Genomic DNA, 17,318 nt, shown 5'->3' on the forward strand with positions numbered 1-17,318 from the left:
AGTCATCTGAGTCATCTGAGAAAAGGCTTTCTACAGTCCGCCGTACTCGGGGACTACAAAGACCTGACCTTTGACCTGAGTTCTCACTTAGGTGGTTGACCAGAAGACAGGTACCTGACCTGTTCTGACACTACATCTAGGGGGGGAAACCAGATGCCTGGTGCTTTGTTGTCCTGTTGCTTATTGTTTTGTTGCTTATTTTATACTGAACTGGATGTTTGTGTGTCTGCACCCATTTGCTGCCGTTAAATGATAAAATGCACACTAACAGTTTCCCACAGGAGAAGCAAGAATGGATGCTGCCAGCTCATTCCATGTTGTTGAATGTTATTGTTTAACCCTTTCAAAACATGGTCCAGAAGGTTGCTCATGTGTGTGCCAAGGGACCACGTGGGCAAAAGGGGGGAGGCTGAATAAGGACTGAATTAACTGAACTAACAGATTACAATGACATTTGTGAATAACAGTGTTAATGCTTTTAACTGTTCTTTTAAGTGTTTTCCTTTAATTGATATTGCCTATGGTACGGATGGATGATTAACAAGGGTTTACACTAAAACCTTAAAGTATGAGTTTGAATCTGCTTTGATGTTAGACTTAGCAGCTGTTCAGGGACAGAAATGGAAGGTAAACTGTCTGTGTTATTGGTTATTGGTCACTGTGAGCTCCAAGATTAAGACTCACTCAGAGAGGGTGAGACCGGTTTAGAACATGCTACTGTCTAGCCAGAGCTATCTCAGAGAGATGGTGGAAGCAAAACAACTATGGACCAACTCAAAATCTCATGCTGTAGTAATCTGTGTCTTTCCTACAGGTCCAGACTTGATATTATGGTGAATTGCACTAATACCATGTGAATAAATTAAATTCTGTCTTGTAATTGTTGGCATGTTAAATAAATAGGTTAAAGTTTTCCATAAACAGGAGGCCAGAGCGGTGGCCAAAGCCCTAACATGCCTAACTGAAATTCATCTCTGTCTTCCTTCCTGAGTGATGGCATCAGCAACAGAGTGCTAATGGTGACATCAAATATCCGCCCTTGTAATGCCCTCCAAAGCTGGTTGTTAATATCAGTCATGCTGATTTAAAGGTCTATCTATCTATTAATTATTTATGTATTCATTATCATGCCTTCATTAGTCGACTCTGTACCTCAGGATCCTGCTGAATTACTGCTGTTGGGGCCCATGCTTATGTAAATGTTTCTTCCTTGTTTTTTCTTGGGCAATGCCCTGGTCATGTATCAATACCTATTTCACAATTAAAACACTGCCTCCTGCTCTGCTCAGGCTGCAATTCTTCATGTTACATTAAAGCTTCTCACAGCCTTCACATTCAGCCGACCCTCTCTAAAAACCCTCAAATGCTTTATACTATAATGCTTTATTCTGAATAAAAGAAGTATAGTGTGAAAATGATACAGAAATAATTGATTCTGAAATGTAATTACATGGTACTGTATATCACTTGGTCGCTTCTTTATCTGCCAGTGCAACTCACGAGGTGAGAATAGGTAGGTAAAACATGCACATAAATTAGCAGTTGCAGGTCCCATTCATTCACACATGATGAAGGCAGGCACTTAAAACTGTAGAACAGCCAACAGTTCAGCAAAATTACCATTGATTGGGATCTTTTCCGAAAGCACTTTTTGTTCCAGATCAATGCATCAGCTGATTAATAATGCACTTGCAATTTAACTGATGATTTGAGAGGACAAAAAGGTGGAGGTGGTAGAGGAGTGATTATTGAAAGAGCCTCAGGGCATTTTAATGAATGCATACATTATTTTGGTCATATTGCAATTGGAGACTGCAGTTGCATTAATGCTGTCAAGCACAGATATTAATTGCAAATATAATCACTCTCATGCTTTAAGCTATCAGCATTTAATTACCCTCAAAGTGGTAACTAAACCCAGAACTTTGTTTTTAAGGGGTACTGGGTATGAACAATTAACAAGTCATTTAGGTTTTATAGTGTTATATAGGGTTTTCAAACATAGGGTTGACTCTTGGCTAGCTTTTCTTCACATTTTGTTTATAATAAAAGTAAATCTAATAATTAATGCTGATATTTAATGGGTGTCAGTGGTCTAAGAAGAATCTTCCACAATATCAAGCATGAATAAGCATTTTTTTCTGTACCCTAAAACAGTTTATCCATAGTTGTGAATATGTCCAACGTGATCCCTCAAGGCTAGAAATCTGAAAGATAACCCTTGAATTGGTGGTGTATATACCTATCCTACTGTGGCTCCAGCCCAGTCCATCTGTAATAGGGTTGCACATTTGGGGAGCAAGTCCCACCTTGTAGGATAATCTGCTTTATGCCAATGTGAGGTGGAGAACACAAACTGTCAGTCACACCTTTTACCTGTGGCATTAAAGCTGTGTATTCTTTATATGAATCAAATGTTAAAGGGGTCAACTTTAGTGACGAAACCCACAGAGATTTATCAGGTAAGGTTTCATGGAACTGGTTCGCATATTTTTTATTGTTTTGGTTTGCGCTACACCTCGCGACCCTGTACGCAGGATAAGCGGTTGACGATGGATGGATGGATGGATGGATGGTTTGCAATACATTTTGCTTGTTTTTCTTTGTCGAGGAAGCTTCTGGTTGTGGAGATAAGGAGGTTTGTGTGTGTGGGAGAGAGAGAGAGAGAGCAAGCATACTATAATTAAAGAACCTGCTTTGGCAATATTGTACTTTATCTGTAGTGCCGATAATAAAAATTTGAACTTTGAGAAAAAGAGAAAAATACATTGGAGATGGCACATGAGAAACTAGTAGGAGTAGTTGGAAGGAAGTAATTATTCAAACAGAAATATTTATAACAAATAAATAAATATCACAAAATTATTGCAATATAGGTTATTAACATTACAGGCAGACTGACTGCAATGTAGCCACATCCACTGCATCTCTGCTTTAATGGTAAAAAGAGAAAGATTTTAGCTTCTATGTTTGAGCAAGGGCAGCCTTTCATTACCTCATCTAGAAATTTCCTTCTCAATCACTCTTCACTAATCTCTTCAATATCAAAAATACATCTGCTTTTGTGAAAATTACCACGTGCATTGATGCACGAATTACCACAACAACAGTGTGTGTGCCCTTGTTTCTGAGTGAGATTTCCTGTAAGTTCACCCTTGCAACAGGGAGCCAATAGTTTTACAAAGTCAAGACAGCTGGGCGTTTCGAGGACACTCTGTAAGTTACCATATTTAATCGTTTTAGAGCAAAGCAATATAGACATTTGTGCCAAACGACAAGCGCTCCAGAAAAAGACTACTCCTCTTTAGAACCACTTTATTTAGTAACGGAAGTTTTGAGCCAATAAGAAAAGATTGCCATACTCTTTCACCAATGGGAAGTTTGGATGCTCCAGTGCTCCTAGTAAGCGACAACTGCATTGGTTAAAACAAGGAAGGAGGCTCCAGAGGTATAAGTGGATTTGAGGGCTTGGAAGGAAAACAAGGACGCTAGTTAACATTACCTCGTTGTTGAAGGTATGGAATCTGCTATTTAAAAGTTTACAGAGTCTATTTAATATACATATGGTGATTGAAATATCATAAATAGTGTATAAAGCTCAACAAATACAAGGTTGACAGTTAGTCACAGTCATTTGTTGGAGGTGGCAAACCAACCAAGCAACCAGACTAACTAATAACTAACGTAACCCAACTAACTCATGTTGAGATCCCGGTCGTTTACGCTGTCGTTAGTTAAGCTAATATAGCTATCGGACAATGATTAACAGTGAACAACCTGACAACCATATAACGTTAGTCGACTGTCCTGATCCAACGTGATGTCAAGCTAGCCAGTGTTAACCTTAAAGCGTTAGCTTGGCCAGTTAGCCTTAGCCCGTTCCCGCTGGAGATGTAAGATGCTTGTTGAGGTAACATAGCCAGAAAACAAAGCTCCCATCTGACAGTGTCGCCTTTTGTGACAATATAATTGTTTAATCCGGCTAAATAAGAACTAACATTTTAATTGAATGATAGCCCAAAGCCTTTGCTAGCAAGCGAATCAACTACCTCGCCGTGGACTTCTTCCCCATATGTTTAAAAGGACTAATAAAGTTAACCTCTCCGACTTCGTGTTTGTCTGAGAGCTCAGCGTACAGCACTTGGCAGAGGCACATTGTCATCTCCTTCTGTTTGCTGTCACTTTGACGTGTTATAACGGCATGTACCAGTCACGAACTATTAAGTGAACTTTACTGTATCAACATTGATGTGTGTGTCAGTTGTCATTAAAAAAAAAAAAAAAAAAATATCGAGAACATTGTTAGCAACACCTTTGTTTTGTGCACAGCGTGAATTTCAAAATAAGACGAAGATTGTTCTGTAAGGGCAGATATTTTTAGCTTCAATTAGCCTAGTTCTGTGTAAAGCAACAAGTTAGAAATATGCTGCAACTGTCACGTTTCAGCAAGGGGTAGGGGTCGAGAAATGCCCAGCATCTTCTGTAGGAGGTTTTAACTATGAATTATCCACACTCATAAGTAATGAGGCCACAAGCTGTAATTGAGCTAAAATCTGTCAAACAGCATGGTATGGTTATTTTTCTTATTAACAAAATATGTGAGAATTTTTAGGTTTGATTTAAGGTAGGCATTTGATTTTCACTCTCATTGTTCATCTCAGTTGCAAAAAACAAGTATTTACATCTTAAAACTGTGTTTAACTGGAAGATAGTGTTACTTGTCAAAACTAGTACAATAATGATGATGTTTTCTGTGTGTCTTTTGGAGATAAAGTACCAGATTCAGAAACTAATTACAATTTTTAACTGTATGGAAAGGGTTAAACACAAATTACAGCACTGAGATATTGTCACCATTAAGCCATAAATGCAGTGGATCTGCAGTAGAATGCAGACTGTAAAACATAAAAAAAGTAACTTCTATTAAAAGTGAAGATGTACAATTGGCTGCCAAGTGCTGAATCAGAACTTGCCTACATGTAACAACTTTATCCTGTTTTTTGGAAGAAAGGCTTAATACAAATGTTGAAGGTACCATGTCTCTGTTTTTAAGGTGTGGTTTTGGCGAGGGTATGGACCCTATACACAGAGGGGAGACGATGCCCATTGGACTGCATGAGAGGTAATGTGCAATGTCTCATATTACATAATTTCGTTTCACCACTGTGAATATGTGAATTGATTCACTTTAATGGAACACATTTGTCTTTTTAGCCCACATACCTTTCCAAAAATTTTGGAGCTGTTAACAGACCGTATTAAGTGTCTTGAGAACGTTCAAAGTTTTCTCAACATTAATGAAGCAACCAGGCGAAATTACTTTATTTTATGGGGTGGATGGATTGGACTAGACACATGCCTTTGGTGTGAGAGACCTGGGTTCAGTTCCCCACTGTGACCCATCCACCACTGTGTCCCTGAGCAAGACACTTAACCCCTAGTTGTTCCAGAGGCGTGCGACCTCTGACATATATAGCAATTGTAAGACGCTTTGGATAAAAGCATCAGCTAAATGAATAAATGTTAATGTTAAAAAGCAACTTTTGACTCAGGTTGACCATTCTTAACAGGTAACAGTAGGTATCAGTACTGGCTAGGATATAGCTTCCACCTGAAATCGGAAGTGTTAATCAGATAATCCCTGATTAGACTGTAAGAAAGGAAAGCAGTAGGGCTGTGGTGCTCAATGAACAGGATCGAGATCCACTGTTAAGAGTCACTTGCCACTTGCAAGAAATTACAGCGTTTCTGCTATGCATACCTGTGGCAGCTTGCCATGCCTGAATAATGGCCTGTGCATAATGATTGCTTATTTACCATTATTTGCCAGTTGTCATTCTGTCACTCAAACAGTATTGTCACCGCCTTTGCCCTTTTAGTGTACAAAAGATGAAATAGGGGTATGCAACTTAACCCGGTCTCTACCAGTTTGTCAAATTACCTAACCAGATGTGGTATTTTAATAGTAACATGTATGTTTCATAACAACATCTGTGTTGGGTCATAGTTATCAGTTAATTAGTTGCATAAACACATCACTATTACAACTGACACCCCCCACATCACGCAATGGCCACTGAATTAAATTCTTTAATATCTTGTCTTTGTCCTAGCATTGACTTCTTAAACAGTGGCTTGTGTTTTGGCATCACAATCCGTTTTGACCCAATTAAAAAGACATTAGAGGGATGTATGTATAAAGTCTTACTTAAAGCCCTTTATGTTGCTTTACTGCTTGATACAGTTAATATGCGGCCTTTGACTTCCAGCGTGAGAGAAAGTGACAGATGGGTACATTTGGACAGGTTTTTCTTGACTTGGCTACAGTTAGATATGAATTTGACGTTTGACCTCAACAGAAACTGTTATTACCCCATGTCAGCTATGATTGGGCACACCCAAACACATGAACGTCAGGAAGGAATATACTTTACCACATAATTCAAAAACCGTCTCTGTCTACTTGCAGAGGTTATTTATTTCTGGGACTTCTCTGGGACCTAGCTTTCTCCAGTAAACCGTGACTGACTGGTGGATTTATGTGGTAATTATGGTGCAATTTGTCAGTTGTAATTTTTGGAACACTACTCAGTTTTTTTTTACATCAATGACAGAAGACCAAAAACAAGGAAAATGATTTGAGGAGTTTGTCTCACATTTTGTCCGTGTTGTAAATCACATGTGACTTTTGAAAAGTCACACCACAGTCTGTTACCAGAATATTGCTAGTATATGTCTACTGCTATTTGTATGTCAAATGTTGCCCTAGTTAAACAGTAGGGCTGCAACTAAAAAAAATTTAATTATCGATTAATCTGCCAATGACTTTTGCGATTAACGCAATAACCCTTTGGTCAGTGAAATTTCAGAAAATAGTGAAAAATGCCCATCACAGTTTCCTAAAACCAGAACAAGGCTCAGTCCTGGGTTCAATTCCAACTGGGCCCTTTGCTGCTCATTATCCCCTCTCTTTCTCCCCTGCCTATCCTGTCTCTTATAGCTATCACTGTAATGAAGCAGAAATGCCAAAAAAAACAAAAACAAAACTTCAATCTATCAAATTGGTGGCCAATTCTTTTTCTGTTGGCTTTTTGCGAAAATATCTCATCAAATTGTTTAGCAATGTAGTTCAACACACAAATGCCAGCCAGTTAAAGCCTAGCCTGCTTGAAAATTATGAGCGTAAATAAAGGATCAGATGTCGTATTTACTGACTTTTACTGATTTTGTGTGTTTTATTTCTTGCGTACCTTGCTGTAGGTAGTACGAAATGGTTGCACACACAAACCACACACAAGCTTGCCTCGTAGTTTCTGTGTGTTTGATCCAATCTGTCTGCAACAGATTCTGCTTTACTCATGAACAGAATTGTGACTGTGTGGAGGTGGATGAGACACCACATAAACTGGATGGGCAGTTATGGAACACAATTTTCAGTGTAGAGCACTGTAATTAATGCAGGTGGAGGCAGACTGCAGACTGTCTATCCGCAGCGAAAGCTATCAATAACTGATACTAGAAAAGTTGCTGGCTAGTTTAAATGACTCATGGCATCAGCTCTCCCTCAGTTCATTGCTTTTGCATTATTTGTTGAGTTGTGTACAACCTATAACCTTTGCTATTCCCAGGGGGAGAGTTTCCTACAGCCCATTTAAAATGAACATGAACAGCTTTACAATGGCTGCGATTTCGGGAGGAGAGTAATATGGCAGCACTGAGAGTAACAGGTGTAGCACTGAGCTCTTTTTTTTTCTTAGGCTTTGACAGAAGAGACGGCCTGACTGAGAGGGGGTGTTGCCAATTCCGTGGTCTGGTCCACACCACAGACTGTATGGACCACATGGACTACTGGTCCCTGCCACCAGGGGCGCTAAAGTTACTGGTCCAATACTGGTCTGTGACCAGTTGTCGCTGAAACTGGCAGAGGACAGCCCGCTGAATTGGCATAGACTAAATATCGGCGTGTTTAGCTATTTTTCCCCGACAGGTCCCGAACACAAGGATCAAAGATAGTTATATTTATTCAACAATAACAATATAGGTATAATCGATAATATAGTGTAATTGACTATTAATTATAATTATTATGATCTAGAAATATTTACTGTAGATATAACCACACAAACTGCAACATATAGTGCAAGAATAAGAATATAGGCATAATCAATAATATATTAACAAAGCATTATGATCTAGATCGACATTACTGTGGATAGGATTTAACCACAAACTGTAAAATACAGTGCAAGAGTAGGTATAATCGATAATATAGGTTATTTAGTAAACAAAGGATTATGATCTCTGACATGTAGGCTAATTACCTAACAGTTGCCAACACAGCCATGAGACCACAACCAACCCTCTATGGATGAATAACCTGTCCCGACCACTATCTTGAGCGCCTCTAGTGGTAGCTTTAGGTACCAAATTGCTGCTGCCTGCCGGATCCCTATCTGCACATGCGCAAAAGTGGTCCTGTCTGTCAAAGAAGGTTCTCATCTCAGGGCGTCAAATACTGACGCTTTCAGAAAGGCTGACAAAGCGTTATTTGATTTCACATTCAGATTCATTCTTTATTGTCCTCAGTGGAGGAAATTTGTTTTCACAGTCTGTACAAAGGGCAATGAATTCTACACACAAACTACATATACTACCCACATACAAACTATTTATACATATACCACAGGAGTGACATCAATTAAGTTGACTGTGAGTTTAACGCTCTCATAGTGCAGGGTACAAAACTTTTTCCAAAGCGTGCCTTTTTGTAGAGCAGCTGTCTGTATCTACGGCCAGATGGGAGAAGGGTGAAGCATGAGTTGAGCGGGTGGCTGGGATTTTGTACTATGTCAGTTGCTCTGCGAACAGTGGCAGTATTAATGAGGGCTGGCAGGTTGGGAGTGGGAAGACTATTAGAAGATTATTTTGTACAAAGTGATTTTAAGAAACGTATTCCTATTGGTAAGAGAGAGCATGGTGAAGCAGCAGGTAGCACAGTATGCTGTATGATGGGTTCATTGATTCTACGGTACAGGAGAAGCAGTAGTGAGTGAGACTGAGAGAGTCCTGAATTTTCGTATGACTTGATGACTATGATTTGATGCAAAAGGTACCCTTCAGCGTCCGTATGAGACACCCCCGGGCGCTTCTGTATAAGTCACCCTGTCTATACTGGAAGCACTAGTAGTTAGCTAGGTAGCTAAATATGTTAGCATAAAAGGCATTGACAACTTCCAAAAGCCCCTTATCCTAACCCTAGGGTAAAGGGAATTGGCTACAACCCCTGCTGTCTTGCAGTAGAGACAAGGTAATTCTGCCTTTCACAGTGTAAGCTGGGAGGGAGTGTGTGGTCGAGGCCAGAAAGTGTGATGACGAGGTTGTTATGTGGGTGGAGCTGCAGGTGGTAGAAGAAGACAGGGACATGGTCATGACCAAGATGTAAAGAATCTTGCTTCCCCAGGGGCCTTGTAAACCAGTTCTGCTGTTTTTAAAAGTTTTACTTACAACCATACATGGTGGTCATTTAACATCCTTAAAAAACCTCCTTATCAACTGGTTCGAGATTTTCCTTTTTTTAATTTGTTTTTCATAATGCTAGAGGAGAGAAAACTGTTTTAACATCGTAAAGTGACCTGCAGCCAACATGTATGGTTTGGGCAGAGTTTGGTTTGTAGGAGAGGACCGACGTATGTCTTATGCAGAAATACCCCCCACAGACTGGGTATTGCATTTAATGTAGTTTTAAAGCTTCACTTTTACCTAACATGACCTTGAACATTTTATTTATATAGAATTTTGAATTACACCAGAAGCTGCTGTTTCTTAATCTCTTGCACAATAATCCAACAAATCTAATTGATTTGATGAAAGTGTGGCATGACAACTTCTGTTTTCTGTGAGATATGAATTTTAGTTCTCCTTTTCAAGTTTCCACATTAGGTGCAGCATTGTGCCCTCTAACCTGCTAAAACCTTGTTAAATTTTTTTTCCGACAGAATTTTGCTCAAGAGGTTTTTTTGGGGAGTGAATTGGCACCATGGTGGCCTGGGGGGTAAGTTGCTGGTGTACGCCATTAGATGTGCTTAACAGAAACCTCCTTTCCTCACACATTTCTGATGTCCGAATTTGGGGGGGGGGCTGCGTCAGACAATCTATGTGGCTTTTTGTGGCTTTCCAAAACAGACAATTAGACACTCACACCCACTTCATGTAGTGATTGGCTGGCTGTGTGGAAGTGATAAAGTATGCAGGGTTTGAACTTTTTCCCTCAAATGCCCCTTAGTCACCTCTCTACTTTCAGCTACCAAATAAAGACTATAAATGACCAAAATAATACATTTTTTGGGGGATGACTGGAAGGCTTGTACTGTGAAGCTACTGCAGGAAGTGTAAGTTAGACACAGAAGACGGAAGGATGTGGACATTTGTCAAGGCATTGGTCAGTGCTCACAGATACTGCTATTTGTTAAGATCAGATACCTTTTATACTTTATATTATATACTATATTGCCCTGCACTCATGTTTAAAGATTTATGAATGACTTAGCTGAAGCAAACTGCCTCATGTTGTCATAGAGCGAGTTAAGTCTAGTTCATCTCAAGTGTGCAGCAAGTGTCAAGGTTATGGACATCATCACAGTTTTGAGTGGTTTGGGAGATGAATGAGATACTGTGGTGGATAGAACACGGTATTGGAAAGACTAATTAAAAACCTACTACATTTGGTTCTATAAAAATATAAAAAAGGTGTTTTTTTTGGTGGCTCTGGCAGCATGCTACTTAGCTTACAATGGTAGCTGATTGCTTGGTGGTGGGTTGAGCAGCATGCAGTGACAGCTACAGGCTAATTAGGGACCAACTGAGTGAAACTAAGGGTACTCAGAGCGATCGGTCACTAATCGAAATCGGCCGATGATGGCTTTAACTAGTTTGATTGGTGGTCTTTAAATCAGAAAAGCTGATGAGATGATGCAATACTTGCCAGACAAATTTTCAACTGCAGCTAAAATGGTTTCACTACGCGGTCTGATCAGTTTTCAAAGCTAGCTAGCACCAAAGTCCTTTTGAGACAGGAAGCATTGATGTGCCCAGTTAATCATTCACAATGAGAGTTGAGCAGCTAGACAAGCGGTGCAACAAGCAGGAGCGATCATGTGAAACTGTCGCGGTTGTGCTCATCACACACACATCTACCAGGGTTTAAAGGTTCATTTCTGAGGATTTATCGACAGATATGCAATGTAAAATCCATAACTATGTTTTCAGTGGTACCTTAGAATGAGCCATTTTTATCTTCATAACCGTGGGCCGTATTTTGACGTCAAGTTTCTGCCATAGCCAACAACGAACAAACAGCGCTACAGAGCGTGTTTCCTCATCACAGCATTCTTCTGCTTGTATTGTAATTCCGGCACTGTAGACGCCCGTCACTACATTAAATGCGTCCTGAGGAAATAATAATAGACAGTCTCTGAGTAGTCGTCTGGTTTATTAGAAGTAAGAAGAGAAGTGACATTTGGACAAATGAACAAGCACTCTGAGTTTTTTTAGCACAAGCCGTCAGCATGTGGATCTTCATACGATGAAGCCAGACGGAGTCGGCACAGATGCAGATAGATGATGACAGAAATCACGGATATAATCAGTGTGGAATTTCCCAGATGGAAGGCTCTAATGTGGGACAGATGTTTTCAAAGTGGTGCTGAAGTTCTCTGTTTTCTGCTGGACAGGTAATTAAGTTAGTTGGACTTTAGCAATGTAAATGAAAACTGTTGTTTGATAGCTTTAGCTTGAAGATGGGCAAAATCATGGAGAGAAGTGACGTGTTTCCCCTGTCAGTGGTGTAAAATCATGTAGTTGGATTAATTTCATGTAGTTACTCTCTCTTCAGCTCTCTGTTTTGGCTTTGTCTGTAACGTTTGTGAGAGATCAGCTGATCATTAATTGGCAATAAAAAGGTAGCTTCCAGCATGAAAGCTCAGATCAGCCAGCTAAACCTTTACTGCTGTGGTAGCAAAAATGTAGTTGGATTGTAATTTCATGTAGTTATTCTACAGTGCTCTGTCTTGGCTTTGCAACGTGGTCAGAAATGTGCCTTTACCTTCCTGAGTCAAACAGCTGATGAATATTATTGGCAATAAAATGGTAACGGCATGGCAGCTCAGCTCAGCAGCTAAACTTCTGTTGAATACTGCCCTGGTTGAAAACATGTATTTATTTTTACTGCTAATAGTGACGCATAACATGATGGAGTGCCTATCAAGTGACCAATAATGAATACTTTCCGAATTAGCATTAAAGAATGTGTTATATATATATATATATATATATATAGCGCTTCACTACTGGGCACACAAGTGAGTAATTTGTACGTTCTCATGCTAAATATCCATTAAAAACATTGCACCGTTTTACCACAAGCGGAAATTATGGCAATCAATACTACTTTGTGTTTCTTTTGTATATCAAAAAATTAAAGACATTTTGGTAAGATTTGCAGATCTTGCTTATCTAATTAAGCAGGGCTTTGATCCTTGCCTGACCATGTTCATGTATTATGTGGTTTAGCCAACCCTCTCAAGGTATAACAAAAAAGTATGATAACAGTACAGTAAAAAAAATGTATTACAGGAGTATGAGACATCATGTAGCACTTAATTTCTTGATGTGGCTGTTTAATGAACAAGTAACAATAATATTCACATAACATGTGGTTTTACTGAATAATTAATTAAATAATATTTAATAAATAAATATTTCTTAAAGCTATCTAAAGAAGCCTAATTTCTCGACTGGCAACTCTTTGCTGTCTCATAGACCTAAACATCTTTTGTCCTGTCTCAGGGTGTAGCTATACTACTGCTTGGATGGAGGGGGGGTGCAATTCGCAACCCTCACCACTAGATTCCCCTAAAACTTACACACTGAACCTTTCATTGTCTTGACCAAGGGGGTAAGCCAGAGATCGGACAGTGAAGCCAACCAAAGCCTGCATGGAGGAATCCATGCGCACATGAGAGATGTAACCGTATTGCTTAGATTATAAGCTCTCAGCAATAAAAAAACTATTCGGCCATCAGTGACGCTGCGTTGGTGTTTCACAGGTGAGCCTCGTAGGTGGACTGATTAATCAGTGATGATCCGAGTCAGACAAACGCACTGAGCCATGAAACTTTTTGTTGGTGCAGCTACCAGAATTACGGTGTTTCTGCCGTTGTTCTACTTCATTAAACCACGGTTATGCTGCGCGATCATGCGCAGTAGACGCTGGTGCCAACAGGAAGTAATCCTGTAGTAGTATTTTATTGGTCCAAAACTGACTTCAATCCTCTCCATTCAAATCAGCGGGGTGGCTTCGTCCAGTAATATACTGTCTATGGTCTTGACCCACAGCGCATCAGGCAGAGAGAGACTGATCCTTCAGTGTGAGTTTCCTGATGCAAATAGAAGCGCCACGCAATCAGTTGACTGCCTCTCTCTTTTTCTGTTTTCGTTTTAAAACGGAGACCTTTTGTTCCGAGTCCCATCCAGATTAAAACAACGTTTGTTTGAAAATGCTGCTGACCTCGTGGGCAAAAATCGAGGACTTTATAAAAGGATGACACAGACACTCACATTTGGCCTCCTGATTCGGTCTTACATAGGTGTCATTTGCACTGGGGACGCTGGGTACATGTTCCCACCACATTTTGAAATGGCTGATTTTGTCCCCCTCACTTTTTGAAAGCATTTGTTAAAATGTTCTGAAAAATAGCTTGCACCAAGAAATGTTAACTAAGAAATGAAACTGCTTTGACGAGGGTTTATTTGCACAATAAGAAAACATGCAATGCAATTTAAATATAGAAGCAACAAATGTGAATTGTCCAAAAAAAAGTAACTTAAGCAAAACAAAACGAGCTGCTGATTACTGTATTATTCAGTAATATTTTTATATTAATCGCTGAATTTCTCTTTATATAAATAAAGACATTTCTACCATGAATTAAAGCAGAAAATGTCTCCAGAATGCAGGAAATTAAGTGCCTAATGCTCAAAATCTCCCCCAGACCCCCTGCTCATATATTTCAGCATTTCAGATTTCTTCAAAATTAAGTTACAAATCTTCTCATCTTGGTTTTGACTATCGTCAAGTCTTGTGACACACTTGTATTATAACGCCTCTAATCTGAGCCCCTATGTCCCCACCACTTTTCAACACAAAGTAACACGTGCATGCCCAATGTAGATCGAAATAAAAGTGTGATCATCATACTTGTCAACCTCAACAGCATATCCTGAATTAGGAGACCAAACCTATGCCCCTCCAGAAGCTGTGAGTCAACCCAGAGACTGTTTTCTTGCAGTATGTGGTAGATTTCTTGAAATTCAACTGCATTGGTTTAGTTTCAATAGTGGAGATGACTGAAATGAAGAGGTGGGTCCCCCACAAAAATTTAAGCATTGAGGAATTCATTTCCTGCCTTCTTAATTTATGTAAAGGGAAACAAAAAATTCAGGCAGAAGGTGACAATTTAAAATCTAAAAAATGTATAGAATATAATGCACTAAGGCTTTCAGATATTCTGTAGCTATTGCTTTTAAATTGCCTCTCCTATAGATCAAAATTTATAATTTAATAAAAATCCCCGCTGAGTCAGCACACATGCAGGCATGAGTTTTCCCTCCTCTTTTGTGTCTTTTGCACGGGGGTGTGCATGTGGCACCTTTTCACCTCAAATAAGTTAATTTTAATTGAAGTTTAAATTCCTGTACTTTGTGTTTTAGCAGGTTTCTGCTCATGTTCAAAACTTTCTGCACATTCAGAATCTCTCCCACATCTGTGTTCTCTGACAAAAAAATACCTAATATTAAGAGACTACCGTCATCATTTGATGAGAATTCATAACATCTTTTAAGTCTACCTGCCCTATACTCTGCTGTGCATTAGGCTAGTTATTGCTCCGCTGGAATTATCCCCTTTAGACACATTTTAACTTCTGCAGGAGTGGGGTAATATTAGGCTACATCCACACTGCTATGGTTTTTCAAAGTTACAAAGTAGATGTAATGCTGAGTCAAGCTGCAGAGAATCTGCTCTTTGCTTAGGTGAGAGTAAGATTTAAAGGCAGCTTAAAGGTATGTCAGGTCAGGTTTAGTGAGTGGTTTGGCCTGTCAGAGGGCCCTGTAGATTTATGACAGCACAGCCTGATACCCACTGCAGGGCCTAATGATGACTACTGGACTTCCATAGGTACCCTCACCCAACTTTTGGCACATTCTGTGGTGTATCGATGCCTGACAATTTAATTCAATGAAATGTATAGCTTAAAACTATATTGGCACTTCAGTATGCAATAGCCTTTATAAGTTGTTTGTTGATCTCTGTTGGGTCCATCGCTATTGCTTTACATTGAATGCACCAAAGCTGACTATGGCTGGCCGCACCCATGAAATCTCCAGAGTAATACACATAAAGTGCACATAAATCCCACTGTTATGTTTAGCCAAAGCACAAAACAACCATGTGTGGAAAAAGCCTATATATTAAGTAGAGAGATTTGTGCAGCTCTAAGATACACTCTTGAAAGTTGGAATACCATGGTGACAAGGCATGTGGTGAAAAGATAATCCAAATTTTATATCTGCAGGATTTCACTACTACATCCACTAGAAAAACAATACGTCTGTAGTGCTCCTAGCTCCATAGACTGGGCATCATTGGATAGTTAAAGACTTACAGTTTCAATATCACCCTGGCCTGAAATTTAATTTGGAGCTTCACAGAATCACACGTTAAACCCTAGAGGATGGCAACTTTATTTGGCTCCAAGTAATTGAATTGTTTGAATTTCATTATAGTTTTCTCTCTTTCTCCTACTCCTTTACCTCTCTTTACCATTCTTTCCAAAGCACACCAGACCTGTAATCACTAGTCCTTTAACAAGGTGGCACTGTTGCCTAGCTACTGGGCTGTTCACAATCCCTGAAAGGGTGATGGGAAGGCAGGGCTTCTATCCCCCCTTCCACCAGGAGACAGCCGTGAATGCAGCAGGGCAAATATTCTTGGTGGATGCAGTCTATTGGCTTCTCAGTGCTGCCGCTAAAGTCACAACCCTGGCTGTAGCCCGCACTGCCTCTACCAGTGTATTTCTGTAGCTGCTGCTGCTGCTACTGCTGCTGCCGCTGCTGCTCTCCCTCCCTCTTAAATGGTGTGGGCAGAGTGGGATGGAATACTGCATTGGAAACCTTTTCATGGAAATGGTCTTTGCTGTTGGTATTGCTGTAGCACCATTCTGGTGACAACAACATGCCGTTAAAATGGAAAAGCGGTTCTCCTGTTAGCTGGAAATTCCCAGTGCCAGTTCTTAAGACATCCAGGTCCTCACCCCTTTCGCCTGCCTACATGTGAGTAAGAGTGACATAGTATTAACATTATACAATTGTGGCAATGTATATAGGGATTCATTTGTTTGCTTTTCACTTTGTTTTTTTGTTTTTTAAATTATTGTGACACCATTTTTGTTGCAGCCTTAATTAGGCAGAATGCGATTGAACCTTGCAGTGTGTCAAGAGATTTGCCGTGTCCATCATGCACTTTATGGTTTGCTGGCAGAATGCTGTGCTCCTGGGCAGAAGGACTCATTTTGCCGCTAGTCCGGACATGGCAAGCACCACATCTCCTCACTCTTGCCCTCTCCCTGTGGCTGTGTTTATTTGGGAACAGGGACTCAGCAGCTTGGGAGGAGCCTGCCTTTGTCAGGATGTCTGGCTTGCCCTGGTTTAGAAGCTATTGTCATCTGCTACTGTTCAGGAGGGGGGGAAGGGTAGAATGGAAGTGCTTCTCACAGCCTCTCGCCATCCTCTGTCTTTAACCCTGTTCCTGTGCTCTGTTGAAATGGACGAGTGTCTTGTTTGACTTTTGAATAGTAACATGGCTTTGGCCTACAAAGAGTGAAAACCCCAAAAATCGTGAAACCCCTCTAGCCATGAAAACCCCCATAGTTTTCATGGCTAGCTGGCAGCCAAAAGGTAACTTCATAGGCTAACAATGCTTAATAGGAGGGATTTTTACAAAATTGGATTTATGCCGTCTCCAGCTATCAGTTACCGGCTTTATTTTTAAGCTTAAAAGCTTAATTTTGCTAGTTTTACAGAATATTTATTTTGAACATCACTGCATCACAGCAAGAGGTATATATGCTCTCTATGTATAAGCTATAGCCTCTGTTTTTGCACATTCTCCTTTAAACCTCCTCAGTGAAACAGGTGACATCTCACTAGTTCTAATTGTACAAAAATATGTCCGGTCATTTACTATATACCACTTGCAGTCCAAG

The 17,318-nt window shown here is 39.9% G+C and overlaps 1 protein-coding gene across 3 annotated transcripts in view; it reads left to right on the forward strand.

Moving 5' to 3' along the window:
• The first annotated feature begins 3,395 nt into the window (after positions 1-3,395).
• Positions 3,396-17,318, forward strand: part of klhl13 (kelch-like family member 13) — a 69,224-nt gene continuing 55,301 nt past the window's right edge. Inside the window, exons 1-2 of one of the 3 annotated variants that reach the window (XM_046039984.1) lie at positions 3,396-3,515; positions 5,054-5,122. In XM_046039984.1, coding sequence (XP_045895940.1) covers positions 5,073-5,122 — 50 coding nt within the window. In that variant the 5' untranslated portion in view covers positions 3,396-3,515; positions 5,054-5,072. Of the gene's footprint in view, positions 3,516-5,053; positions 5,123-16,085; positions 16,387-17,318 lie in introns of those variants that run through there. The other 2 variants (XM_046039986.1, XM_046039983.1) reach the window with 2 other exon arrangements.

This window comes from Micropterus dolomieu, linkage group LG23 (assembly GCF_021292245.1).
Source record: "Micropterus dolomieu isolate WLL.071019.BEF.003 ecotype Adirondacks linkage group LG23, ASM2129224v1, whole genome shotgun sequence".
Taxonomy (NCBI): domain Eukaryota; kingdom Metazoa; phylum Chordata; class Actinopteri; order Centrarchiformes; family Centrarchidae; genus Micropterus; species Micropterus dolomieu.